Source organism: Phocoena sinus, chromosome 15 (genome assembly GCF_008692025.1).
Source record: "Phocoena sinus isolate mPhoSin1 chromosome 15, mPhoSin1.pri, whole genome shotgun sequence".
NCBI classification, from domain to species: domain Eukaryota; kingdom Metazoa; phylum Chordata; class Mammalia; order Artiodactyla; family Phocoenidae; genus Phocoena; species Phocoena sinus.
The window spans coordinates 51,215,070-51,239,239 of NC_045777.1; the positions used below are offsets into that span (position 1 = coordinate 51,215,070).

General features: G+C 59.2%; 5 protein-coding genes and 3 non-coding genes across 10 annotated transcripts; 4 read left to right on the forward strand and 4 right to left on the reverse strand.

Moving 5' to 3' along the window:
* Nucleotides 1-37: 37 nt before the first annotated feature.
* Nucleotides 38-2,029, reverse strand: RPS2 (ribosomal protein S2). Its single transcript, XM_032607045.1, has 8 exons — nucleotides 2,011-2,029; nucleotides 1,654-1,833; nucleotides 1,476-1,565; nucleotides 1,226-1,333; nucleotides 796-969; nucleotides 556-715; nucleotides 245-336; nucleotides 38-152 (listed from the first exon to the last, which is right to left on the reverse strand). Exons 2-8 carry the CDS (start codon nucleotides 1,828-1,830, stop codon nucleotides 72-74), a joined length of 882 nt encoding a protein of 293 aa, XP_032462936.1. The 5' UTR covers nucleotides 1,831-1,833; nucleotides 2,011-2,029; the 3' UTR covers nucleotides 38-71.
* LOC116741023 lies at nucleotides 403-529 on the reverse strand. Its single transcript, XR_004346002.1, has one exon. It is a non-coding gene; the product is annotated as a small nucleolar RNA SNORA64/SNORA10 family (small nucleolar RNA).
* Nucleotides 1,039-1,172, reverse strand: LOC116741022. The gene has a single exon (XR_004346001.1). It is a non-coding gene; the product is annotated as a small nucleolar RNA SNORA64/SNORA10 family (small nucleolar RNA).
* A 304-nt stretch (nucleotides 2,030-2,333) lies between the features above and the next one.
* Nucleotides 2,334-2,460, forward strand: LOC116741051. Its single transcript, XR_004346026.1, has one exon. It is a non-coding gene; the product is annotated as a small nucleolar RNA ACA64 (small nucleolar RNA).
* A 1,193-nt stretch (nucleotides 2,461-3,653) lies between these two features.
* RNF151 (ring finger protein 151) lies at nucleotides 3,654-6,059 on the forward strand. Its single transcript, XM_032606636.1, has 4 exons — nucleotides 3,654-3,673; nucleotides 4,223-4,368; nucleotides 4,697-4,793; nucleotides 5,542-6,059. The coding sequence occupies exons 1-4, from the start codon at nucleotides 3,671-3,673 to the stop codon at nucleotides 6,031-6,033; spliced, it is 738 nt and encodes a 245-aa protein (XP_032462527.1). The 5' UTR covers nucleotides 3,654-3,670; the 3' UTR covers nucleotides 6,034-6,059.
* Nucleotides 6,060-7,227: 1,168 nt separating this feature from the next.
* TBL3 (transducin beta like 3) lies at nucleotides 7,228-13,487 on the forward strand. The gene is made up of 22 exons (XM_032606646.1): nucleotides 7,228-7,316; nucleotides 8,819-8,870; nucleotides 8,951-9,046; nucleotides 9,133-9,180; nucleotides 9,285-9,426; nucleotides 9,516-9,600; nucleotides 9,686-9,856; nucleotides 9,941-10,016; nucleotides 10,089-10,182; nucleotides 10,268-10,449; nucleotides 10,542-10,683; nucleotides 10,784-10,842; nucleotides 10,926-11,029; nucleotides 11,505-11,652; nucleotides 11,738-11,968; nucleotides 12,042-12,112; nucleotides 12,196-12,352; nucleotides 12,432-12,490; nucleotides 12,744-12,847; nucleotides 12,943-13,014; nucleotides 13,103-13,261; nucleotides 13,345-13,487. Exons 1-22 carry the CDS (start codon nucleotides 7,276-7,278, stop codon nucleotides 13,452-13,454), a joined length of 2,403 nt encoding a protein of 800 aa, XP_032462537.1. The 5' UTR covers nucleotides 7,228-7,275; the 3' UTR covers nucleotides 13,455-13,487.
* Nucleotides 13,488-13,615: 128 nt separating this feature from the next.
* On the reverse strand, nucleotides 13,616-16,361 carry NOXO1 (NADPH oxidase organizer 1). 3 transcript variants are annotated; one of them, XM_032606648.1, is made up of 8 exons: nucleotides 16,166-16,361; nucleotides 15,989-16,069; nucleotides 15,733-15,808; nucleotides 15,454-15,631; nucleotides 15,135-15,316; nucleotides 14,922-15,035; nucleotides 14,165-14,282; nucleotides 13,616-14,084 (listed from the first exon to the last, which is right to left on the reverse strand). In XM_032606648.1, exons 1-8 carry the CDS (start codon nucleotides 16,229-16,231, stop codon nucleotides 13,817-13,819), a joined length of 1,083 nt encoding a protein of 360 aa, XP_032462539.1. In that variant the 5' UTR covers nucleotides 16,232-16,361; the 3' UTR covers nucleotides 13,616-13,816. The 3 variants fall into 3 exon arrangements, with proteins under 3 accessions (XP_032462539.1, XP_032462540.1, XP_032462538.1); XM_032606649.1 differs by lacking the exon at nucleotides 14,922-15,035; XM_032606647.1 differs by having other exon boundaries at nucleotides 14,922-15,316.
* Nucleotides 16,362-19,023: 2,662 nt separating this feature from the next.
* GFER (growth factor, augmenter of liver regeneration) lies at nucleotides 19,024-21,568 on the forward strand. The gene is made up of 3 exons (XM_032607236.1): nucleotides 19,024-19,351; nucleotides 19,704-19,900; nucleotides 20,832-21,568. Exons 1-3 carry the CDS (start codon nucleotides 19,091-19,093, stop codon nucleotides 20,992-20,994), a joined length of 621 nt encoding a protein of 206 aa, XP_032463127.1. The 5' UTR covers nucleotides 19,024-19,090; the 3' UTR covers nucleotides 20,995-21,568.
* The last annotated feature ends 2,602 nt before the right edge of the window (nucleotides 21,569-24,170 follow it).

The window sequence follows — 24,170 nt, forward strand, 5'->3', positions numbered from 1 at the left end:
ACGCCCCCCCCGCAAAAAAACAAGAGACAACTATAAACTAGCTTCATTCACTTTATTTTTCTTATAGAAAACTATGTGGTGGCTACAGCTGGAGCCTGGGTCCTCTGCACAGAAACTCTGGTGTGGGTCTTTACAAGATGATCAGTGAATTCCTAGAAAAACAAGAGGCTTTAGTTGTAACCAAATAGACTGCTACCCTTTGCTTTGCCCGGCCTGCCTAACAGGGTAGCGGGGCAGGCAGTACCTGATACGGAGACTTGGTGAACACCGTCTCTTTCCAGAGATCAGGAGTGAGATAACTGTAGGTCTTGGAAATAGCATCAAAAGTGGCCTTGGCTGAAAAAGGGAAAACAGGAGAGGATTAGTGAACTGACCTGAGATGAACCCCCAGTTACAGCAAGAAGCTGTCGCACTCCTAGGAACAGAGAGACCACTGTGGGCCAATCTGTCGTGCATTAGGAGAGCCTTCCTCTCTCTCTCAAAATACACCAACCACACAAAGAATGTGACTGAGCAGAGCTGAGAGAACCCAGAGTCTACATGTGGGCCACCTACCGAAGTTGCCCAGTGTGGCAGTGCAGCCCCTGGCAGAGGTGTAGCAGTCGTCAATTCCAGCCATCATCAGTAGCTTCTTGGGCACAGGGGCTGAGACGATGCCAGTGCCCCTGGGGGCAGGGATGAGGCGCACCAGCACAGAGCCACAGCGACCAGTCACCTGGGAAGGGGTAGAGTCAGGAGATGGGCTGGAGAGTCTGCACCACTGCAGGCCCTGCCACGCACCACCATCCAGCCTACCTTGCAAGGGACGGTATGAGGCTTGCCGATCTTGTTCCCCCAGTAGCCTCGTCGCACGGGGACGATGGAGAGCTTGGCCAGAATGATGGCCCCACGGATGGCAGTGGCTACCTCCTTAGAACACTTCACGCCCAAACCAACATGTCCGTTGTAATCCCCGATGGCGACAAACGCCTGCAAAGAGACTGACGTGGCTGGTGGTCCACTGCCCTTCATAACGTCAGTAGCCACCCACCGCACAGGGTCTGTTGTGCCCCTCAAGGAAAGACTGGCCACCAGGAGACCTATCTGAGATCCTGAGGAGATCCTTTCTCTCTCTCCCCATTACGAAAGTCACACGCATGAACACAAGTGCAACCATGCAGAGCTGAAAGAGTCTCACAAAAGTCTTTGATAGAAACAGCCTAGGAAAATAAGATTGCTGGGGTACCTTGAACCTGGTCCGCTGGCCAGCACGGGTCTGCTTTTGCACAGGCATGATCTTCAAAACCTCGTCCTTGAGAGATGCCCCCAAGAAAAAGTCAATGATCTCAGATTCCTACAAGAAAAAAATTTGTGACAAAACTTTTAATAAAACCAAAGGTGGAGCCTAGGACCCCTCGATATCCAACCAGTGACAAAGCTCCCTCGACCCCAGCTAGGCCAAAGCCCCACCCAAGAAAAAGAGAACCTATGTTTACCTTGATGGGCAAAGAAAAGAGATAGATCTCCTCCAGGGACTTGATCTTCATGTCCTTGACCAAGCGGCCCAGCTTGGTGACGGGGAGCCACTGGAAGAGGAAAAGGCGCAGCAGGTGCCCAGGACCGCCTTCCCGGTGCCGTCCAAGGGCCCGCCTCACGCGCATAGCGCAGACCTACCTCCTTGTCCTCGGCCTTGCCTCCGCGAGCTCCGCGGCCTCGGCCCCGGCCCCGACCGCGGCCCCGGCCCCGGCCCCGGACGCCGCTGCCGAAGCCTCCGCGGAAGCCACCACGGCTTCCCATGCCAGGGCCCCCGGGGCCTCCGGGGCCTCCCGCAGCACCGGCGTCATCCGCCATTTGCTAAAAAGAGTAACAAGAACCAGCCGGTCAGTGAGGCCCTGGCATCTACGGACACCTCGGACGCCCAGGCCGGGCTTCAGCCCCACAGCGCGGGCGCACCAGCCCGGACCCCGCCCGATGGCGGCGGATTCCCACCGCCCAGGCCCACCGGCCGCAGCTACTAACGCGAAGACTCACGTGTTTTTACGGAAAAAAAGAAGGAAGCCACCCCCAAGGGAGTCTTTATATAGCGCCAAGCGCCGCGAGATCTCGGCTGCCCCACCCCAATCGCTCTTGCGCCAAGGGCCTATAAAACGGCCTGTGATTGGCTCCGAGAGGCCCCGCCCCCGCCGAGCTCGGCGAGTGCCTTCGTGTCCGCGGCCCCGGAATCTGCGCCACTGGGACGCTGCTATAAGGGACAGCTCGGCCCCTACCTCGTCTTCTCCGGCTGCAGGTAGGTCTGTTCATTAGGTACTTCTGCCTGGCACTTTGCGGCGCTGTGGGGTGGTTGGGAGATCGGCGTTGGCTGAAAATCACCTGCGGCTTTGGCCGTGGCCTCAGGTGAGACTCGGCGCCCAGAGCCACCGGGGGCCACAGCTCACCGCCCGCTCCTCCGTGTGGGGAGGTGAAACCCAGGCCCCGACACGCGCCGCCGCTCCGGGCCCGGTTGCGGCCGCTCTCATGTTCCGGATTCTGGTACCTGATCCCTGATCTCGTCTTCTATCCTTAGGATACCTGGATGCTCAGAGCCTGAGGCCGACGCCGCCATGACCGGGGCGGGGGGGAAGGGGGGGGCTCTGCTTTCGTTTTTCAATAAAGCTGTTGATCTGATTCATCCGTGTGTGGGTGTTCTTGAACTCCCGACTACCATCCTGGAAAACGCACCTGCTGACGTGGGAACCGAGGTGTGCTGTGGAGGGAGACCTTTGTGGGACACCTTCCTGGCCCGCTCAACTCTGCTTTGGATGCCACGCAGGGGTAGAACCCGGTCTTGAAGGTTGGCAAGTGATTTCTAAGATCCCACCCTCTAAAAGCGGCAGAGCCAGGTTTGAAACCATATTATTTCTACCCATACCCCGTATCTTCTACATCAGCATGTAAAGTACCTTGAGCTTGAGGTGAGTCAGGCTGGATCAGCAAAACACTAACAAGGGTGAGAGTGTAAGACTTGCAGCTCAGAGGCTTGCAGTGGCTCCCTATTGCTCTCAGGAAAGGGTTAGGGCCTTTAGGATTTGATGAGCTCAACACTCAGTGGTATTGAAACTGCAGTTCTCTGTTCTGTGCCTCACACATGGAAATTGGTTTCCCCACACCTTTCCTTATAGGCCTACCCAGGTGGTCAGCCTACCTGCTCTGGGAGGCTCTCCCACATGCTAGGTTCCTGCTGCAGTACCACGGAAATCTGGTCCTCACTCCTGGTTTGTACCCTGGAGCTAGCTCCATAGGTCTCTGATCCTAAGAGACCTGATCATGAGTCAATGTCTAAAGCCCCCTGAGCTCTTGGGGATCTGGCCACCTGGGCAGCCTATTTGAGGAAGGAGAGGGGAACAGTCCCTGCGCTACTGCTGGAGCCTCAGCTTTGAGGAAATAGCCCCTGGAAGCTTGGTTCCAGCCTTAGTGCTATTTGAAGATGGCTGTCAGCCACCCCCAAGGCAGAGGCAAGGCAGGGGCTCCAGAGACCTATCCCGGCTCTGGGGTGCCCTATGACTCTTGAGAGGGGAGCAAGAGCCAGGTGGTGCCCTGGACCAGGGCTGTGATTGGCCTGAGCTGGACAATGCCACTGTGATGTCGGCCTGCTCCTGCTATGAAATGGAGGCTCCTGAGCCCCAGCGGTCAGTGGAGCTGCCATCCAGAGATCATGGTGAGCATTTAGACCTGTCCAGAGCTGGACCCCATTCCTCACTAAGATGATGTGCACAGTGGGGTACAAGCTCCCAAATAGGACACGGAAACCTTTCAGAGGGCTCTGGCCAAGTCTTTTTTTTTTTAAATAGTATTTATTTATTTGGTTGCACTGGGTCTTAGTTGCGGCTCATGGGCTCCTTAGTTGAGGCTTGAGAACTCTTAGTTACAGTATGCATGTGAGATCTAGTTCCCTGACCAGGGATCAAACCCGGGTCCCCTACATTGGGAGCACAGATTCTTATTCACTGCGCCATCAGGGAAGTCCCTCTGAGCAAGTGTTAACTCCAGGCCAAGGCCAGCTTCTACAGCTGGAGGTTGGTAGTCATGGGGGGTCTTGACCCTCACCACTGTCGCCTCATAGTGGGCGCTGACCCAGCCCTCCACTTGGGGCTCTCATGTGGCCCATCTCCCACCCAAAGCTTCCTGGGGTCCTTCTCTGGGCATGTGGAGTGGGGAGCCAGATCCTGGTCCCAGCCAGGCCCTAATGCTGGCCTGGCCTTTGCAGAGTGGCGGGTATGATCTCAACCTCTTCACCAGCCCTCCCGACTGCAACTTCCTGTGCTCTGTCTGCCATGGAGTTCTCAAGAGGCCGATGAGGTTGCCATGCTGCCACATCTTCTGCAAGAGGTGCATCCTCCCGTGGCTAGCCAGGTGCTACTGGGCACCCAAAAGGCTGGGAGGGCAGGGGTGGGGCTGGGAGCCATTCCTGGGGCCCAGAACAGAGAGGAAGGTCAGCCAAGCACTGGGTCATGACGGCCATAAAGTTCAGCTGCCAAATCTCCTGGGACACTAATGTATGTGAGTCTGGTCACCCTGTGGTATCTGCAACCCTTAGCCCCAGCCTCAGAGCTGAGAGCTCCCTATAATGCCCTCTTGTGTCTCTTCCAGCTAAAGAGAAGGAGGGACCACCAAGGGAGGCATGTTGCTGCCACTTGCTCTCCTCCCACTCCCAATAATCACCCCCACTCATGTCTCCTAGGCAAAAGACCTGTCCGTGCTGTAGGAAAGAGGTGAAACAGAAAAAGATGGTCCATGTGAATAAACTCCGGAAGATCATTGGCCGCCTGGAAGTCAAGGTAGCTCAAAACACCCACTCCCACCACCCTACCCTCCTCACCCCTGTAGGGGTGGGGAGCAGAGCCAGGAGAGGGGTTGAAAAGAATCCTATCCTCAGAACTGAGGGTTTCTACACCAACAGACTGCCCTCCTTGAGGTCATCAGACTTGGCTGAATTTGAGTCACTTCTCTACCACTTACTTGCTGTGTGACTTTGGGCATGTTACCTTTCTGAGCCCCAGGAGCCCCAGCTGTAAAATGGGGATTATAGAGAATGGAGTGTCTGTTGTGCTGCCTATTACTCTCCAGCCCCATAGTTTTATAGATGGGGAAATTGAGATTTTTTTTTTAAAAACCTGACTGGGCAGTTCCCTCATGGTCTAGTGGTTAGGATTCAGTGCTTTCACTGCCATGGCTCAGGTTCAATCCCTGGTCGGGGAACTAAGATCCCACAAGCCACACAGTGGAACCAAAAAAAAAAAAAAACCTGGCATACAAACAATCCACCAGACCAACCCAACCATGTTCTCTAAACCTCAGGTCCTGTCCCCCCTTCAGAGATTTAGATTTTTCCCACCTCCAAGCATTTGCTCCACTGTTTCCCTCTCTCCACCAAGCCAGTGGTACATAAGAGCTTGGGAGGCTCCCAGTTCAGTGGTTCCTGCTCAGTGGAATGCCATGGATAGGGGATTCTATGGGGGGCAGCCGGCTCATGGCTGGCAGTGCCTCACCTGGTTTGGCTCACACGATGCTCTCCTCCACCCCCAGTGCAAAAACGCCGAAGCTGGCTGCCTGGTGACGTGCCCCCTGGCCCATCGGAAAGGGCACCAGGACTCATGCCCTTTCGAGCTGACGGCCTGTCCCAACGAGGGGTGCACGTCGCGGGTGCCTCGTGGGAACCTGGCCGAGCACCGGCAGAATTGCCAGCATGGTGCCCATCAGCGCTGCCCCCTGGGCTGCGGGGCCACCCTGGGCCCGGCCGAACGCGCAAGCCACAACTGCTACCGTGAGCTGCGCAAGGCCTGGTGCCAGCGCCAGGAGCGCAGCCGGACCCTGGTGCTGTGTCTGCTACGGCGCATGCGCAAGGTGTACCGGTCTGCCAACCTCATCCGCCGGCAGCTGGCCCAGCTCGGAGAGTTACTGGAGGAAGATGACGCCCTGCTCTTGGGCGCCCCGCAAGAGGAGGCTGAGGCCCCCCCCCAGAAGGCAGCATTGGGGCTGAGATGTGGGGGGCCCAGGGCCAAGCTACCTTGTAAATAGAGGAGTAAATAAATGCAGAGCCCCGGCCTGGCCGCCTCACCACCGCTGTGCTTGCTGGCCTCACGCCTTCCCCTCCAGGCATTACTCACCTCATCTGAAAGGGACATCTTGGCCTGTTTCCCTGAACCTTTCCAAGGTCTTTCCCACTAGTTTTTCACACTGGCTCACCGGCTTCTGTGGTGTCTCCCAAGTGCCTAGAACAGTGCTTTGCACGTGGAATGTGCTCAATCAATATTTGAACGACTCTGAAATCACCCGATTTATTAATTTACCTGCGTTATTTCTCATACTATACCAGAAGCCCTAAGGCAGAGCCCGGTTCACAAGCTGTATCTGCTAACTCACCACACCTGACCACTCTTGCCCCAAATCCCAGAATGCCAAGGGAGCAGGAGTCTTGGGATTACTTTAGTAAACATTTCCTACGAATACCTTTTTTGCTTTTTTTTAATACATTTATTTATTTATAAATAAAGATGCGCACGGCCTTTTGCTGCGGCGAGCCGGGTCTACTCTTCTTGCGGTAAGTGGGCGTCTCATTGCAGTGGCTTCTCTTGTTGGAGAGCACGGGCTCTAGGCGCACAGGTTTCCGCAGTTGTGGCTTGCGGGCTCTAGAGCGCAGGCTCAGTAGTTGAGGCGCAGGGGTTTAACTTTAGTTGGTCTGCAGCATGTGGGTTCTTCCCGGACCAGGGTTCGAACTCATATCCCCTGCAGTGGTAGGCGGATTTTTAACCACTGCGCCACCAGGGACGTTCCCGAATACCTTTTTAAATGTCCAGTAAAGGCTTCCCTGGTGGCGCAGTGGTTGAGAGTCCGCCTGCCGATGCAGGGGACACGGTTCGTGTCCCGGAGTAAGATCCCACGTGCCGCGGAACGGCTGGGCCCGTGAGCCATGGCCGCTGACCCTGCGCGTCCGGAGCCTGTGCCCCGCAACGTGAGAGGCCCGCGTACCAAAAAAAAAAAAAAAAAAGTCCGGTAAAACGACAGGCAGCTAGAGACCCCAGCACACTGCCAGTCGACCCCAGCCGCTTCCACATTGTTCTACAGCCCGCCCTCGAGGCCGGAAACGCCTCTGCCATCTTCCGCTTCCTGACGCCGCTCCGCTGCCCTCAGCAAAGATGTCGCCGAGGCCGTAGCGCTGGTGACGTCACAGTAGTTGCCGGCGGTGACGCCATCCCCCGGCGCCGACAGTGTGGTGTCGCGCCCAGGTCTCCCTCACGCGGCAGCGGCGGCAGCGGCGACATGGCGGAGGCGGTAGCCGGAGTGGGCCGCTTCAAGTCCAAGTGAGCCGGGGCTCCGCCGGGGAGGGAGCCGGCTTCGTTGCCGGAGTAACGAAGGCGCCTGGCGTGGGTCCTGCACCCATTTGGGGAGGGGGTGAGGGCTGGATACGGACAGGCCCGCGGCGTCCTCGCGGGAGAGCCGGCACTGACTGCTCTCGGAGGGCGGGCACTGGAGTCCCACCGGGTGCAGCTGGCTTCCGCTACTTAAACTTGGAGCCGGTTTGGGGAGGGGGAGGGGGACAAGAAATCCGAAAGAGGGAGGAAGGGGCGAACTGAGCACAGGTCGAGGCTGGTCCTGGACGGGAGCGGGACTCCCCAGCGCTCAGGTAGCAGGAGAAGAACCACCTCTGGGGCAGGCGGCCTGGGGGGTTTCATCTGCTGTCCCTCTTCTCCGCGGAGCAGGAAGAGAGGTCAGGAGATGGGCTGGTCCTCCGTGGCCAGGAAGCTCTCAATCCCGTGCTTTTTCAACCCCCAAACTTACGCTGAACATCTAAGTGCTCAGTGTCCGGGACCAGACACACTCAGCCTCGACCTGTGCAGCAGTCTGGTGGGATAAACATATTAAGCAAATCGTTTCTATCAGGGCCTGTGACACGAATTAGCAAGGGGTAGCCCTGATGCCGAGACCATCTGTTGGATGGTCGAGTGGGTTCAGGGGGGCTCCGTTTCATCTTGGCTGTCAGGCTTCCTCCAGCGGAGTCATCCAGGCACCTTTGAAATTCGGGAAGAGAGACCCGGGCCATATACGGGGAACAGCCCATGTGAACACAAAGAGTCAGGAGACACCCCTCGAGGCAGGGTCTCGTAAACGTGTAAGGAGAGCAGAGGACTTTAAGGCAGGGTGATGACATGAACAGAGTTATGTTCTAGAAGACCTCTCTGGGAGCAGGGTTTGAGAGAGTGGTAGGGACCAAATGAAGAGGCTGGAGCAGCTCCCCGGAGAGGAGAGTGCAGTGGCTTGGACCAGCATGGAAGTAGCCAAGAGGGAGGGGAGAGGACAGCCTGACACCTTTGCTGAAATGAGAATCTGCTCAGAGAGTGAGATGGAGGAAGGAGCCGGGCTTGGGGAAGGGGCAGGCTGGACCTCGGATGAAAGTGTTGAGGAGGATGTTGAAGAGGATGTTGCTCTGGGCTGGTACCCAAGCCTGGCCTCTCGTGGCCAGCAGGGGGCCCCCAAGGCCTGGCTTCCTCCATACCGGGGAGTCTGGGAAGACTTGGACTGCCCTGGGACCTGTGTGGATCACGGACCAGCCCAGGGTCCCAAATCTTCTGTAACATGGGGGTACCAACACCCATCTCACAGTACAGCTGAGAGAGTTAAAGAAAGGAACAGTAGAAGAGCTCGTCACTCTTCCTCCCTCGTGCCTCCTGCATCCCTGCTGCTACCCAGGAACTCCTCAAGGGCAGGGCCCTATTGGGTTGATCTCTAGGGGAGCACCTAGCGCAGGGCTGGGCACTGAGGACCAAGGGGTGGGTGGTTCACTCTCTCCCCGTCTCTCCTCCAGCTATGCTGTCGAGCGCAAGATCGAGCCTTTCTACAAGGGCGGGAAGGTGCAGGTACTGGTCTAGGGGAGCAGAGTGGTGGGCCAGGCAGGGGCTGAAAAGTGTTACCTTGACTGAGACCCCTTTGTCACTAGCTGGATCAGACTGGGCAGCACCTCTTCTGTGTCTGTGGCACCAGAGTCAACATCCTGGATGTGGCCTCGGGGACTATGCTGCAGAGCCTGGAGCAGGTGAGGGTGGGGGAGGGTCAGGGTAAGGGGCTGGTGTGGGGGGCAGCCTATTCTCATGGCACCCTGTGCATTCACTCTCGCCCCAGGAGGACCAGGAGGACATCACTGCCTTTGATCTCAGCCCCGATGACAAGGTATATGGGACCGGGACAAGAGGTGGGCTCCGGTACCTCCCAACCAGAGTTGATGAGGATGGCGTCCATGCCTCTGCCCCCAGCTGAACTGCGTGCTCCCCCAGGTGCTGGTGACAGCCAGCCGGGCACTGCTGCTGGCTCAGTGGGCCTGGCAAGAGGGCAGCATCACCCGCCTGTGGAAGGCAGTACATACAGCCCCTGTGGCCACCATGGCCTTCGACCCCACCTCCACACTGTTAGCCACAGGTAGGACCCCGGCTGGGTAGCGGGAGCGGCTAGAGCCAGGCAGGGGGCTTTGGGCATATAGCCCCCGCACCTCGAATACATTCCCACAGGCGGCTGTGATGGGGCCGTGCGTGTCTGGGATGTCGTGCAGCACTATGGGACACACCACTTTCGGGGCTCACCGGGTGTCATACAGTGAGTAGGGGTGGCGGAGGGCAGGTGGGTGGGGCGTCACAGTCAGGGTGGCATAGCTCACCAGCCCCACCCCACCTGCCTGCAGTTTGGTGGCCTTCCACCCGGACCCCGCACGCCTGCTCCTGTTCTCCTCAGCCGCAGACAACAGCATCCGCGTGTGGTCGCTGCAGGACCGGTCGTGCCTGGCCATGCTGACTGCCCACTACAGCACTGTCACTTCTCTGACTTTCAGTGCCGATGGTCACACCATGCTCAGGTCAGTGGCCAGCTACCCAGGCCTTGGCAGGAAAGGGACGGCCATAGCTGAGACTTGGGAACTGAGGTGGCTGTTTCCCCCCAGCTCAGGCCGTGACAAGATCTGCATTGTTTGGGACCTGCAGAGCCTCCAGGCCACAAGGACCGTGCCGGTGTTTGAGGTGGGGCGCCAGGGCCATTGAGTGGGGCGGGCTGGGATGCGGGGCTGCCACCTCTGACCTGCTCATCCTCAGAGTGTGGAGGCTGCAGTTCTGTTGCCAGAGGAGCCGGCGCCGGAGCTGGGTGTGAAGTCTGCGGGCCTGCACTTCCTAACAGCTGGCGACCAAGGTGGGTGGGGCCAGGCCAGGGCGGGCAGCAGGGGTAATGGAGGCCTGTGGACCCGTGAGTCCCAGCGGCCCTTGTCCCCACACAGGCATGCTGCGCGTGTGGGAGGCGGCCTCTGGGCAGTGTGTCCATGCACAACGGCAGCTGCCAGGCCCCGGGCGGGAGCTGACCCACTGCACCCTGGCCCGAGCCGCTGGCCTGCTCCTCAGCGTCACTGCTGACCACAACCTGCTTCTCTATGAGGCCCGCTCCCTGCAGTTGCAGAAACAGGTGAGCAAGCACTGCCCCTGCTCGGCCCACAGCCCAGGATGCCAGCCCTCGACTCACACAGGCCCTGGCCTGTGTCCCTCCTGCCCCCACAGTTTGCCGGCTACAGTGAGGAGGTGTTGGACGTCCGGTTCCTCGGGCCCAAGGACTCCCACGTTGTGGTGGCCTCTAACAGCCCCTGCCTGAAAGTGTTTGAGCTGCAGACGTCCGCCTGCCAGATTCTCCACGGCCACACAGGTGAGGGCACCAGGCCAGTGCCCCCGGACTTCACCCAGGACTGGATTGCCCCGCCTTGCCATAGCTGTTCTCCAGCCATTTCTTCTCCACCTTTTTCTAGATATTGTCCTGGCCCTAGATGTGTTCCGGAAGGGGTGGCTCTTCGTTAGCTGTGCCAAGGTGAAGCACCACGAGAGGTACGGGGGACACGGTCCTGGGTCAGGAAGCCCAGCCCAGCCTCTCCTCACCCATCCCATCCCCAGGATCAGAGCATCTGCGTCTGGAGGATGAACAAGGCAGGCGAGGTGGCCTGTGTGGCTCAGGGCTCTGGACACACACACAGCGTGGGCACCATTTGTTGCTCAAGGTAGTGGTTCAGGGCTGGGGTCCGGGGTGTCACGGAGGCAGAGGCGGGTTTTGCCTTGCTCTCTGAGTCTCCAGCCTAGGAATGTGGACTAGAGAACAGGGGCTGGGGCATCCTCAGATGCCACTGTAGGAGGTTTCTAAGAAGTGATCTTAAGGTTGTGTGGATAAAAGGGGAGGGGTGTTAGACCAGGGACAATGACACTAAGCAGCGTCCAGGGGGAGAGGGTGCTCTTTAGGCCTGGGGCTCCCATTGTTGGGACCAAGTCCCCAGGTTTGACAGCACTGAGGGCAGGCAGTGCAGACTCGAGTGGAAGCAGGTGGTCCCAGAGGTGTTAAGGCGGTGGCACATTAGTTCACATTCCGGGACAGTCTTTCTGGTTTGGACCAAGGTCTGACAGGCCTGAGCTGTGGTGCGCTGCAGACAGGGCTGGCCAGCGCTCAGCAGGTATCTCCCCCTCCCCCAAATCGGGCCTCAGGCTGAAGGAGACCTTCCTGGTGACGGGCAGCCAGGATTGCACTGTGAAGCTGTGGCCCCTCCCTGAAGCCCTGCCATCCAAGAGCACAGGCCCCGATGGTGGACCTGTCCTCCTACAGGCCCAGGCCACGCAGCACTGCCACGACAAGGTGACCGCACGCAGCACACAGGTGGGGTCGTAGCAGGGCCCTTGCTGGGATGGGGATCTGAGCTGCTGCCTGCTCCCACCACCAGGACATCAATAGTGTGGCCATCGCCCCCAACGACAAGCTGCTGGCCACGGGGTCACAGGACCGCACGGCCAAACTCTGGGCCCTGCCACAGTGCCAGTTGCTGGGCGTCTTCTCGGGCCACCGGCGTGGCCTCTGGTGTGTCCAGTTCTCGCCCATGGACCAGGTGTTGGCTACGGCCTCAGCCGATGGCACTGTCAAGCTCTGGGCACTGCAGGATTTCAGCTGCCTCAAGGTAAGCCTCCCTCAGCCCAGGCCTGGCCCCCTACCTGGTAACACCTCACACCTCCCCTCTCCCCACCCTGCAGACGTTTGAGGGACATGATGCTTCTGTGCTGAAGGTGGCATTTGTGAGCCGCGGCACACAGCTGCTGTCCAGGTGAGTGGGTGAGGGCGGGGCAGGGTTAGGGGTGAGCTAGGGGCAGGCCCCAGGGCTGAGCCCCCTCCCAATCCTGAACACAGCGGCTCTGATGGGCTTGTGAAGCTCTGGACCATCAAGAACAATGAGTGTGTGAGGACGCTGGACGCCCACGAGGACAAGGTCTGGGGTCTGCACTGCAGCCGGCTGGATGACTATGCCCTCACCGGCGCCAGCGACTCTTGTGTCATCCTCTGGAAGGTGTGTGGCCTGGGGTGGGGTGGGGGGACAGTGGGCAGGACAGCGTGGGTGTGCCAGTCTGACCCCAGTCTGACCCCAGGATGTGACTGAGGCGGAGCAGGCAGAGGAGCAGGCCAAGAGAGAGGAGCAGGTGGTCAAGTGAGTTGGGGGTCTCCACCCAACCCCTCACGGCAAGTCCCATGCATTAGCACCACCCCCGCCCCTTGGAGTAGGGCACATTGGCGTCCCTTCTCTCTATAGTTTGGGGAAACCAAGGCTCGGAGCAGCAACACAGCTCACCCCCAGCGGGTGCTCAGGCCCGGGCTGCAGACTCCTCAGCCAGCCCCTGATGGCTCTGCCTTCAGCCCTAGCCAGGGCCCCAAGTGGTCCTGTTCCCTCCTTCCCCCACCAGGCAACAAGAACTGGACAACCTGCTCCACGAGAAGCGGTACCTGCGGGCGCTGGGCCTGGCCATCTCTCTAGACCGGCCCCACACTGTGCTGACTGTCATCCAGGGTCAGTGCTGCCTCGGGCCAGACAGGCGGCAGGGGTAGTCTCTCGGGTCCGTGGTGCCCCTTCCCCAGGGCTCAGTCTCCTCTCTCCTCCCGTAGCTATCCAAAGGGACCCCGAGTCCTGTGAGAAGCTGGAAGCCACGGTGCTCCAACTGCGACGAGACCAGAAAGGTCTGGGGCAGGCAGGTCGGGGCTGGATGGTGCCTAGTAAGGCTGGGGTGGCCCAGCAGGCAGGTCTGACGGTCCCCATCACCCACAGAGGCCTTGCTGCGCTTCTGTGTCACGTGGAACACCAACTCACGGCACTGCCACGAAGCCCAGGCCGTGCTGGGCGTGCTCCTGCGGCATGAGGCCCCGGAAGAGCTGCTGGCCTATGACGGTGTGCGGGCCTCACTTGAGGCCCTGCTGCCCTACACTGGTATGTAGACCCAGCCCCAGGTGGGCGCAGGGGGCCGTCCAGCCAGACTCCTCCTACCCTGATCACCTGCTGTCCTCCCGCAGAGCGGCACTTTCAACGGCTCAGCCGGATGCTGCAGGCAGCCACCTTCCTGGACTTCCTATGGCACAACATGAAGCTGCCCACCCTCCCCATGGCCCCCGCGGCCCTCTGAAACCCACCAAAACATGTACTTTGCTATCTCAGCTCCCTGTGTCTGTCTGGGCTTTGTCTCACCCCAGGTCCTGGACCACTGCCTGGGCCAGCCCCGCCCCCACACTTTGGCCCAAGATCCCCCAGTCCCTGCCCCTCAGCACAGACACTGGGTGGGGGTCAGTCAGGAGAACTTTACTCAGAAGACAAGGGAGAGTGTAGTCTCCTTGCCCCACCAGCCAGGGAGTCCCACCCTCAACTGCACATCCCCCAGCCCTGAGGCTGATGTGGCTGGCAGCCACCATCCTTGGGGTCTGGAGCCTCTGGCCTGCCGCTCCAGCTGTGGGGTGCACAGCGCAGCCCTCCACAACATGCCACACACTCTCAAGGGGGTCCGTGACACCCTGGGTACTGCCCCAATGCCTTACGGGTGATGGTGCAGCAGCAGCTCTGAATGGCACTCCAAGATGGTCGGGCAGGCACGGTAGGCGGCAGGGTCGTGGCCTGGGGGGACTTGGGGGAGCTTTGGGCCTCGCCCTCCCTGTCCTCACCACCATCTACCCTGAGGTGGAGCCATGGTCCGCTGAGGAGTGTGCCCAGCCCGTCAGGCTGCAGTATTGCAGCTGGGAGAAGACCAGTACGGCCTTGGAACCTGCAGGGGAGGGCGGGGTTTGATTAGCACTGGGCCCTGCCTCTGTTAGACTGGGCCCACCAGAGCCCCACCCCACGCACCTGCACAGCCACCAACCACAGTCTGATGTTTCCAGTACATGCACGCGTGCCCCTGTGGTCACAGACAGCTCATCGGCTTGGCTGCTCTCGTAGGCATGGGAAGCACAGAACTGGTACCCTGGGAACGGATCCTTGGTGGTCACCACAGAGGCCAGGGCCCCACCTCTTAGTCCCTGCATCATCTCCTGCTGAATCACCACCTCTGGGCTCCCCTCTGGATCTCTGCTGACACCAGGGACTGCTTTAAAACCCAGTGTGGGGCTTCCCTGGTAGCGCAGTGGTTAAGAATCTGCCTGCCAATGCAGGGGACACGGGTTCGAGCCCTGGCCCAGGAAGATCCCACATGCCGCGGAACTAAGCCCATGTGCCACAGCTCCTGAGCCTACACTCTAGAGCCCATGAGCCACAACTACTGAGGCCCATGCACCTAGAGCCCGTACTCCACAACAAGAGAAGCCACTGCAGTGAGAAACCTCTGCACCGCAAGAAAGAGTAGCCCCTGCTCGCTGCAACTAGAGAAAGCCTGTGCACAGCAACGAAGACCCAATGCAGCCAAAAATAATAAATAAGTAAGTTAAATTAAAAAAAAACCCAGTGGGGCTCCGCCTCACTGTGGGGACCAAGCACACGCTACAGGGCCACTGGTACCCCCTGGTCGTCCCATGGCCTCATTCCCCTGGCTTGCGTGCTTCTTGTGACTCAGCTTTGCCGAACACAGCCCCGTGGTGGTGGGTGTGGGGAGGAGGGTTAGTCTCACCACTGCTCCCTAGGGACCATTCCCCATCTCGTCCCTGGCCCAGGGCCACCTCTTCCAAGTAGGGAGCAGGAAACCATGCCATCTGCTGGTCCTCATTCGCCACCAGCCACCAGCCTGTGCCCAAGATAAGGGCAGGGGGTGTTTTGGTTCCTGAGGCCCACTGGCATCCCAGGGGGCAGAAGGGTGTGTCCCCAGATTCCCACCCAGGCCCACCTGAGGGGTGTCGCAGCAGCACATCTAGGGCCTCCTGGGCCCGAGCATGGAAGGGCTGGCCCCATGTGTCCTGGGTGCTGAAGGGCTGCAGACAGTGCAGGCTCTGAGCCTCCTGGCTGCGGATGGCAGGGCTGCCCGTGGGGCCTGGCAGGGGCTCTTGTAGGGCAGGCAGGATCACCAGGCTGGTGAGGGTGCAGGTGAGAGGTGGGATGTCCAGCTGTCCAGCCTCTAAGCGTCCCCTCATTGGCCCTTGCTCCACCCCGCCTCCCCCATATTCCAGATGTTTCTGCTGGCAGAGAGTTGGGGGTGGGTCAGGCACCTGCCAGCTGGCAGCACAGGCTCCAAGTCCATGGGTTGTGGTGCAAAGAAGCCAGTGAGCACCGGGCTGTGGGTCACACGCTCCCCTGCCGCCAGCAGCGCCCTTGAGTAGGTCTCCAGCAGCTGCAGGCGTGCCAGGCCTCGGCCAGTGCGGCCCCAGTGCACCAATAACGATGCATCTGTGGGCAGGATAAGGACTGACCATGAGACACACACCCCAGGGCTCCCCACATCAGACTGCTGCCTCCCCTGCCCCTCCTGGGATCCTTGCTGGCCTGACCTGTAAGCTTGGGGAGAATGCGGTCAGATCTCTGCAGCAGACCCGCCTCCACTGGAAAAGTCTCCTTGAGGGTTTTCTGAGGGCGAGAAGGGGCGTGTCAGTCTCCGAGGGCCCACTGTTCCCCTGGGAGGGCGGGGGTCCCTTTCCAGGATCTTAGGGGCTGGAAGCCCGAGTGGGCACAAGAGCAGGCAATGGGGGGTGGTCACGGGTGGGTCATGCAGTTGGGGGAAGTCAGGGTGGCTCCAAACTCACTCACATGGAGTCTCCTGAACTCCTCCCAGCTTCTTCGTGCGAAGGTGTCGCTGTCATCCGACCAGCACACGGAAAAGGCGAACGTCTGTTAGATGAAATAGGTTGGGGGCTTCTTGGAGGCGCTAGGCCAGGAACTCCCTCCCTCTCCCTTGGGGCTGGCAGGGGTCCCATCAGTCTCGACCTGGAGCCTGTCTGTCTGTACCAGAGCTGCCCCGCTCACAGACACCGGGTGCCGGGGGCCTGCCATCGCTGTGGCTTCCCCAGATCTCCGTCACAGGTTTCTGGAGTCTGTCGGGTGTGGTCAAGCGTCCCACTGCCTCCCTGCCTACATGGGGAGGAGGGGAGGCCTCGGGTACCCAGAAGACTGTTTGGAATTCCCTGGCGATGCCCCAGACCTGCCACGTCCTTGCTGCACTTCCCTGCCTGTGACTGGGTCCTTCACAGCTTCCTCACCGCACCCCTAGCCTGTAGAGGGGCAGGAGCACAGGGCTTCCGTGGGAAGCAAAGAAAGAGTGGAGGGGCTGGGGCTGGGACTGCGGCCTGAGGCCCTTCTGCTGGAGTCTGGCTGTGGGTGGAGGAGGAGGAGAAGGAAGAGCCATCAAAGTGCCGCCAGGCCTGGCCACACCTCCCGGCTCTCCCACACCCTGTGTAGTGCTGAGATCGGTCAGAGCCACTTGCTGGGTGTGCCCTTTGGCTCTTTGAACTCCCTGGGGAGCTAACTGCAGTTGTCATCAGGAACCAGTGACCCAGTGTTAAAGGCTTTAAGTGCTTTGTTTGGCTTAATCCTCACATTGGAGGAAAGGTCTCCGTAATGTCCCCAAATCACAGAGGAGGAAATTTGTGTTAAATGGATATTAACTGTCAGGGTTTTTTTCTTTATGTGCTGGGGAGAGGCGGACGTCACAGTTTTACCCCATAGGTTCCCCTGTGGTGGAGAGACTTGGGGCAGGATGAAGAGGGTCCATCTCGTCACCAGCGCTTGGGGGATGGGGGAAGTGGTGACTAGGACTGTTTTGAGAGCCACCTCTGAATTCATGATTTATCATAGTTTGCTGTAAACACAGCCTCTGAGATCAAGAGTGACCATCCCCCCACTAACTGGGGTGGTGAAGGGAAGGCCCTAGAATCCCCAGACAGGTGGTGTGCCCAGGTGCCCCACATCTCTGGACTGCTTCCTTATAGGGGAGATTTTTGGAGCCCCATCCAACCCTGGCACACAGTGGTTCTTCCCCCTGTTGGAGCCACCAGCTCTGTGTTGAGACTCCCTCTACCCCAAGCCCTCGAGGGAGGGGTCAGCCTCTATGGCATCCCTCCAGGAAACCACTCTGGCCTTGACAAAAGGCCTTTGTGTATCTGTCCAACCAGTGGCTCTCTCTGAAACCTTCAAACCTTCCCTAGTCTTGGCCCAGGCAATGAACACCTGTGGACATAGGCCTAAGTTTTGCAAAGTGCCTTCAGCCCAGCTGTCACCTTGCCAATCTCAGTGGGGGCCACTGGCCTGGTAGGGTACAGGGTGGGGCCAGATCCTGCTCCCTTGGAAGACAGAGGAGAGAAGTGGGAGAAGGGCCAGCTTACTCACAGCCAGGGACCTAGAAAGATGCTGAGGCCTCTCCCTATGCCAACTGAGAGCCCCTGCTCTACACCCCCAGCAACGTAGATCCTTTCCACTCTTTCTTTCTTGACACCCCCTACCTTCATCTCTCACCTGGACAACTACCAACAGCCCCATCCTCCCCCAAAGCCTGTGCTCCTCACATGCTCCCATGAAATCCACTCTTCAGAGGAATCTTTGCAAAACAGAAATGGGATCAGGCCAGGGTACCCTGCCCAAAACTTCCCAGCACCTTCCCAGGGTCCTCAGAATAAATTCCCAGCTGCCATGGCAGTTGATGATGTCCTTGGTGGGTCCCCGGCCACCTCTGGATCTCTCCCACCACCCTTCCCGGGTCCTGTCCCACTGGCCTTTCTGCCCATGCAAGTAGCCAAGATCCTCCTCCCTCCTGCCTTGGCCTTGACTGCCCTCCTCAGTAGATTCCTCATCCTTCAGGCCACTGCCTAAGGGTCACCTCCTCAAGGAGGCCTCCCAGATTTACCACGCCCTGTTCATGGCCCCCATCACAGTTTGTACCTGAACATTTATTAGTGTGACTCTTTTTTGTTTGTTTGGTTTTGTTTTTTCCGTCTTGACCACTGGACTATGAGCTGAGGAGGTCACGGACGGACAAATCTTGCTCCTTGCACAGACCAGTGCCTAGAACAGATTAGGCACTACACAAATATTTGCAGAATGAATTAATGTACATATGGAAGCAGAGGTATCCCTGAGGCCACTCCCGACGTGGGTTTAACCTCTTCAAGTAGGCTGTAGGATTCGGGGCGGGGGGCGGGGGAGAGAGGCTGCTCGGTACTCGCGGGAGCCCAGAGACGCACCTCCTCCTTTGCAGGCACGGCCCGCCCCGCGTTGCCAGGCGCCCGTTGCCATGGCGCCGGTCGCCAAAGTGGAACCCCTGGACCCCCGGCACCAACAGCACGCCCTCTGTGCGCTCACGGCCCAGCTGGGCGCTCCCCCAACTGAGGGCACAGAGCCGCGGGCACGCGGGACGGTCAGAGCGGAGCAATGGGGGCATCGAAGACCGTAACACGGACGTGGCCGAGGCCGCAGCCCGAGGCCGCGGCACGGCCAGGGCGCGTCTTCCACAACACGCTGCTCTTCTACTGGAGGAGGCTGGAGCGCAGACACGGACGACGCAGGTCGGGCACGGGCCGTGGAACGAGGCCCAGGGGCGCGGCCAGGACTCGGGCCTCCGGTTCCGCGCACACCCCGACCCGGGTCTCCGACGCGTCCTTAGCCCGGACCCCTGTCTCTGGCTCTGCCGCTTCCCCGGCGCAGACCAAGGCCCCCAGCCCCGCCTCCATGCCGGATACCGCCCCGGGCCCCGCCCCCACCCCCGGCTCCGGCTCCGGCTCCGGCCCAGCGCCCGCGCCCGCGGCGCGCGCGCCCGGCTCCTGTGGCCGCGCCTTGGCGGCGGCGCGCGCGCTGGCCTGGAGGCCGACTTGGAAGCCCATCTGGAGGCCGACCTGGCCCGGCAGGCATTGCGCGGGCAACATGGCGGCGCCCGGCGAGTCGGGGAGTTTCGGCGGTGGGAACCTATTCTCCTTTCTACCCGGCGGCGCGCGCTCCGAGGTGATGGACGACCTGGTGACGGACGCGCGCGGCCGGGGCGCGGGGCGGAGAGATTCCGCCTCTTCGGCCCGGACGCCATCCCAGGCGCCGGCCTCCGATTCTCAGGTCGCCGAGGACGCCTCCCGGAGGCTGCCCTGCCGGGCCTGCGTGGACTTCAAGTCGTGGATGCGGACACAGCAGAAGGTGCAGATGCGGGGGGGCGCCACCTCCCCTCAGAGGCCCGCGAGCCCTGCTGACTCCTAGCCCCGGCCCCCACACCTTGTTCTCAAGCACCCCAGGCCGACTTCCCAAGGCCCAGGCCGAGCGTTCCCACAGGCCCTAAGCCTGAGAGACCTTGCCCCCCGGGTTTGGTTGTTCCTAAACCTTGCCCCCAAGGTAGCCTTGGCCTTTTGGCTCTTAGCCACATGTGGGCTGGATCGGCCTCAGGACTTGTGTCTCCAGTCAGCGGGCCTCCGGCTGGTGGGGGAAAAAGGGGAGCTTTGTAGGTTTCTGGTTGGGGAAAACCGAACTGACCCTTGTCGGCCTCCCTCCGCAGCGGGACAGCAAGTTTAGGGAAGATTGTCCTCCAGATCGCGAGGAACTGGGCCGCCACAGCTGGTCTGTCCTCCATACCCTGGCAGCCTACTATCCCGACCTGCCCACCCCAGAACAGCAGCAAGATATGGCTCAGTTCATACATTTATTTTCCAAGTTTTACCCGTGTGAGGAGTGTGCTGAAGACATAAGGAAAAGGTAAGTTGTGTCTGCACAGTCTGCAGGCAGCAGAGCATCCCACCTGGAGCCTGGGCCTGGGGCCCCTGGCTGATGTCATAAAGGGGAGCCTAGAGAAATAAGATGCAGAGGTGGCAGAGGGTTGCTGAGAGCAGGGACCACCAACAGAGAAGGGATTGGATCATCTGAGCCATCTTCTTTCTCCTCAAAGGCCAAGCTGTCTGGGGCTGCTGCTGGGTACTGCTTCTTTCTGCAGCCACAAGGCTCCCAGGGAGGGCTTCCCTCATGAGATCCCTTGCTTAGCACTAATGGAGGCTCTGGCAGGTTTCGGAGGACTCCACTTTGCCTAACTTCTGGAGCAGGACTGCCAATTTCAAGACCTTGGGAACTCACTGCTGTTGCTTCCAGGAGCCACCTTTTCTTCACTGGGGAGCCCAAGAACTGTTGTTTGGCACCCATGGCATTTCTGGGATGGATGTGGGGGGCAGGGCAGCCCTTGCTGTTTGAAGCCTGGGCATTTAGAACAAGGTCTTTTGCTGAGTTGATGCAACAGGGCCACAGGTGCTAAGAAACAGATCTGTTTTTCAGTTTTGCTTTTATGCCAACCCCACCCCTTCCACACACTGCCTGGGGCCAGGGATGCTGGGGTGAGGATTCCTGATTGTTACCAGGTTGTAAAGTTGAGGCCTCTGCCTCAATGTCTTGCCCAGGGCTCTTGCCAGGGTTTGCAAAGCTCCGGAGGTGAGGGTTTAAGCAGGCCTAGGAGTCCACCAGGCCTTGCTGCTGCAGGGTCTGCCCCCTTCTGGGAATTCAGAGCATGAGGGCACTTCTGGGTATAGCTCACAGCAGTGCCCCAGCTCTCCTCCCTGAATTGAGCAGGCAAGGAGCTGGTGGGGCGGGGACAGTGGGAGCACTGCCTGCCATCCTTCTCCTTGTGCTCCCCCCCATGCAGGATATGCAGGAACCAGCCAGACACTCGCACTCGGGCCTGCTTCACCCAGTGGCTATGCCGCCTGCACAACGAGGTGAACCACAAGCTAGGCAAGCCGGACTTCAACTGCTCGCTGGTGGACGAGCGTTGGCGCGACGGCTGGAAGGACGGCTCCTGTGACTAGAGGGCAGCCAGAGCCTGTGGGCGGCCTGGCCAGAGAGGGTGGGGCTTATTAAAGTGCGCGTCAGAACCAAAGCCTGCCTTGTCTCAGTTGGGTGGTCCCCAGACGCTACCCGTGGAGCCCTTTCCCTCTCATGTTCTGAGTGTAAGTGGGGGTACCCGTTGCAGGCACCCCGATGGCCTCCTCCTCAACCCGCGCCCTGTGGTGCTGCAGGTGAAGGAGGCAGGAGCAGCCTAGGCTGTCCCTTCCTTAGGATTTGGCCTCCCGCCCACTTGACACCCTGCTGCCTCCTACTTCCCCGCACAGGAAGGTGACAGGCCTGACTGGGCTCCCCTGTCTCGCCCCTCCGGGCCAGGCCACTGTCTCCCCATCTTGTAGCTAGGGACAGCTAGGGGTACAACAGGGACGGTAGCCGCAGAGGCTGTGTGCCATTTGCACTTCAGGAAAGAGGCCTGGGGGCTGAGCTCTGCTGTGCGCCTTCCCTCTGGCTCATGGCCTCGCAGAGCCGTCCCAGGCCTGTCAGAGGAGGCTCCGTGGAGCTTGAGACCAAAAATAAAATGCTGGAGAAGTGACTGAAGACCTGGCCTCAATGTGTTTTGTGCTGGGATTTGCAACGATGGACAGGGCCTGCCTTCATCCCTCTGTGGTCTCCTGCTTCCTCCTATCTGGGTCTGGCTCCTTAGGAAGAGGGAGCAGTTCCAAAGCAAGGGTGGGCCAGGATGTTCCAGGAACACCAAGGAGGCTGAGTTGCTGGAGCCAAGGGAGGATCAGAGAGGTGAGGGGAGGTCACATGGCAGGAGGTCCTCAAGGCCCCAGCAAGGATGTGGTTTTAACACCCAGCTCCCATGGAACATAGTGGAGGGTTTGGAGCAGAGGATCGGCAAAATGTGACTTTTGAAAGGTCCCCTCTGGCTGTTGAGCTGGAATGAGGCAGGTGTGGGCGAGGGTGGGGGGGGCAGATACCCCTGTGGCAGCCGAGAGGGAAGCTCGCCCCAGGATGAGTGGGAGGCCTCACCAGATACACTCTGAAGGTGGAGCCCAAGGTGGCTGTGGTGTTCTGGCTGCTGGAAGGAGGGAGTTGCCCAGTGTATCAGATGCGGAAGGCTGTGAGTGGAGCAGGTTTGGGGGTGACCTGGACCCAGGTTTTGGGCCTTCACATACCCTCTCAGCCACACCTGCTCCCAGGTACTGGCTCCCAGCTGGAGTGGCCCAGCAACAGTGCGCCGTACCCCTGTGGTTGTACAGCTCTCACCTCTCCCCATAGTGTCTCGGCTCCTCCCTGGGCAGGGGTCAACCTTTGGCACAGCCTCCTTGGCATCTTTACCCCACTGGCCCCACGGGGGTGCTGGCTTCCTCAGGGGCTGCCCAAGGGGCCAGGTGACATAAAGAAATAGGAGGTAGGGAGCAACCAGCAGAGAAGTCACTGCTCTTTCCTCCTACAGATGGACGTCCCCAGCACAGGGCTTGTCTCTGGCCTTTCCCGAGTCACCTGTGCGCTGGGAGCCAGCAAAGCTGTGGTCAGCTCAGGAGCACGCGGTCCATGTTTGCTCTCCCTCCTTCCCTGCCTTTCATTTTTCCCTAACTCTGGCTTCCCCAAAGTTTCACCTCCCAATAAAACTCTTTAACTTTGCCACAGATTCTGTTTTCCAGGGTATCCAGGCTAAGATGAGTGGGACTGTAGTTCAAGGGAAAATTCTGGCTCAAGCTATTAGCATGGAGACCAAGACAGTGAGCATAGAGCAGGGAGAAGAGCCCCAGGACCATGCCCTGGGACCCCTAAGGCTCAAAGGTCACAGATGGAACAAGAGGAGGGAACCAGAAAGAGATAACAAGAAAGGGCCCATGAAGTAGGTGGAACACGAGGAGAGGGTGACATCAGAAGTATTCCTAGGAGGATGGGACAGGATGGCAGTGGCTGCATTGCCCCTGGGACTAAAGGGAGCAGTGATAGCTGGAGGGGAAGTGGGCTCAGGAATGGAGCAGGTTTAGGCACTGATGTAAATGATCAAGTAAAAGGGGGAAATGAATGATGCATGAGACAGAGAGGAAACTGTCACTGACAGGGGAGAGGTGATAGGATTGGATGCAGTGTCATGGAGTCAACTAGTGGGTGGCACTTCTGGCCACACCTGCCCTGGCACAGTAGGGATCTGGATTTGAATCCCAGCTCTTCACTTTCTAAGTGTGATAAAGGAACTCAACCAGTCTGCCTTTTGTTTGTTTGTTTAAATTTATTTATTTATTTATTTATTATTTATCTATGGCTGCGTTGGGTCCTCGCTGTGCGCGGGCTTTCTTTTAGTTGTGGTGAGCGGGGGCTATTCTTCATTGCAGTGCGTGGGCTTCTCATTGCAGTGGCTTCTCTTGTTGTGGAGCACAGGCTCTAGGCACACGGGCTTCAGTAGTTGTGGCTCACGGGCTCTAGAGCATAGGCTCAGTAGTTGTGGTGCACGGGCTTAGTTGCTCTGCGGCATGTGGGATCTTCCCAGACCAGGGCTCGAACCCGTGACCCCTGCATTGGCAGGCGGATTCTTAACCATTGCGCCACTGGGGAGCCGTTTTTTTTTTTTTTTTTTAATTTGGCCAACTGTGCAGCTTGCAAGATCCTAGTTACCCGATGGATCAAACCCAGGCCCTCCGCAGTGAAAGCGTGAGTCCTAACCACTGGACCACCAGGGAATTCCCACTTGCCTATTTACCATCTGAAGAATGGCAGTAAAACAGTCCCTGCCTCCACAGGTCGTGGTGAAACACCTGGCACTGTAAATGCTCAACAAATGCAGACTTTCCTCAATGTCCTAGACAGAAACAGGAGTCATCTGGGCCCCTGCCAGGCTGGCCTGGAAGGAACATGCAGGAAGGGACCTTGTCTAACCTGGAGCTGGGCCATCTGTGGCGAAGACCCAGCGGGGGTGCTGGAAAGCTAGGTACCCACTCTTCCAACTCCCCATCTCTGATGCTTCTCCCCACTCCTCGGCCCAAAACTAAATATGTCAGCAGAAAGTCAGTTGGGGAGACCCAGGAGTGTGCAGGGCTCAGTGAGCACCCTCAGAATGACAACATCCAACCACAGGAAAAGAGCAGAGATGCCCCAACTCCCACCCATGTGTGCCTCTGGGCTCTGCCTGCCTGGACAAGTGCCCCTGAGGGCAGAGGCCATCCTCCCTCCCTGTTAGGGA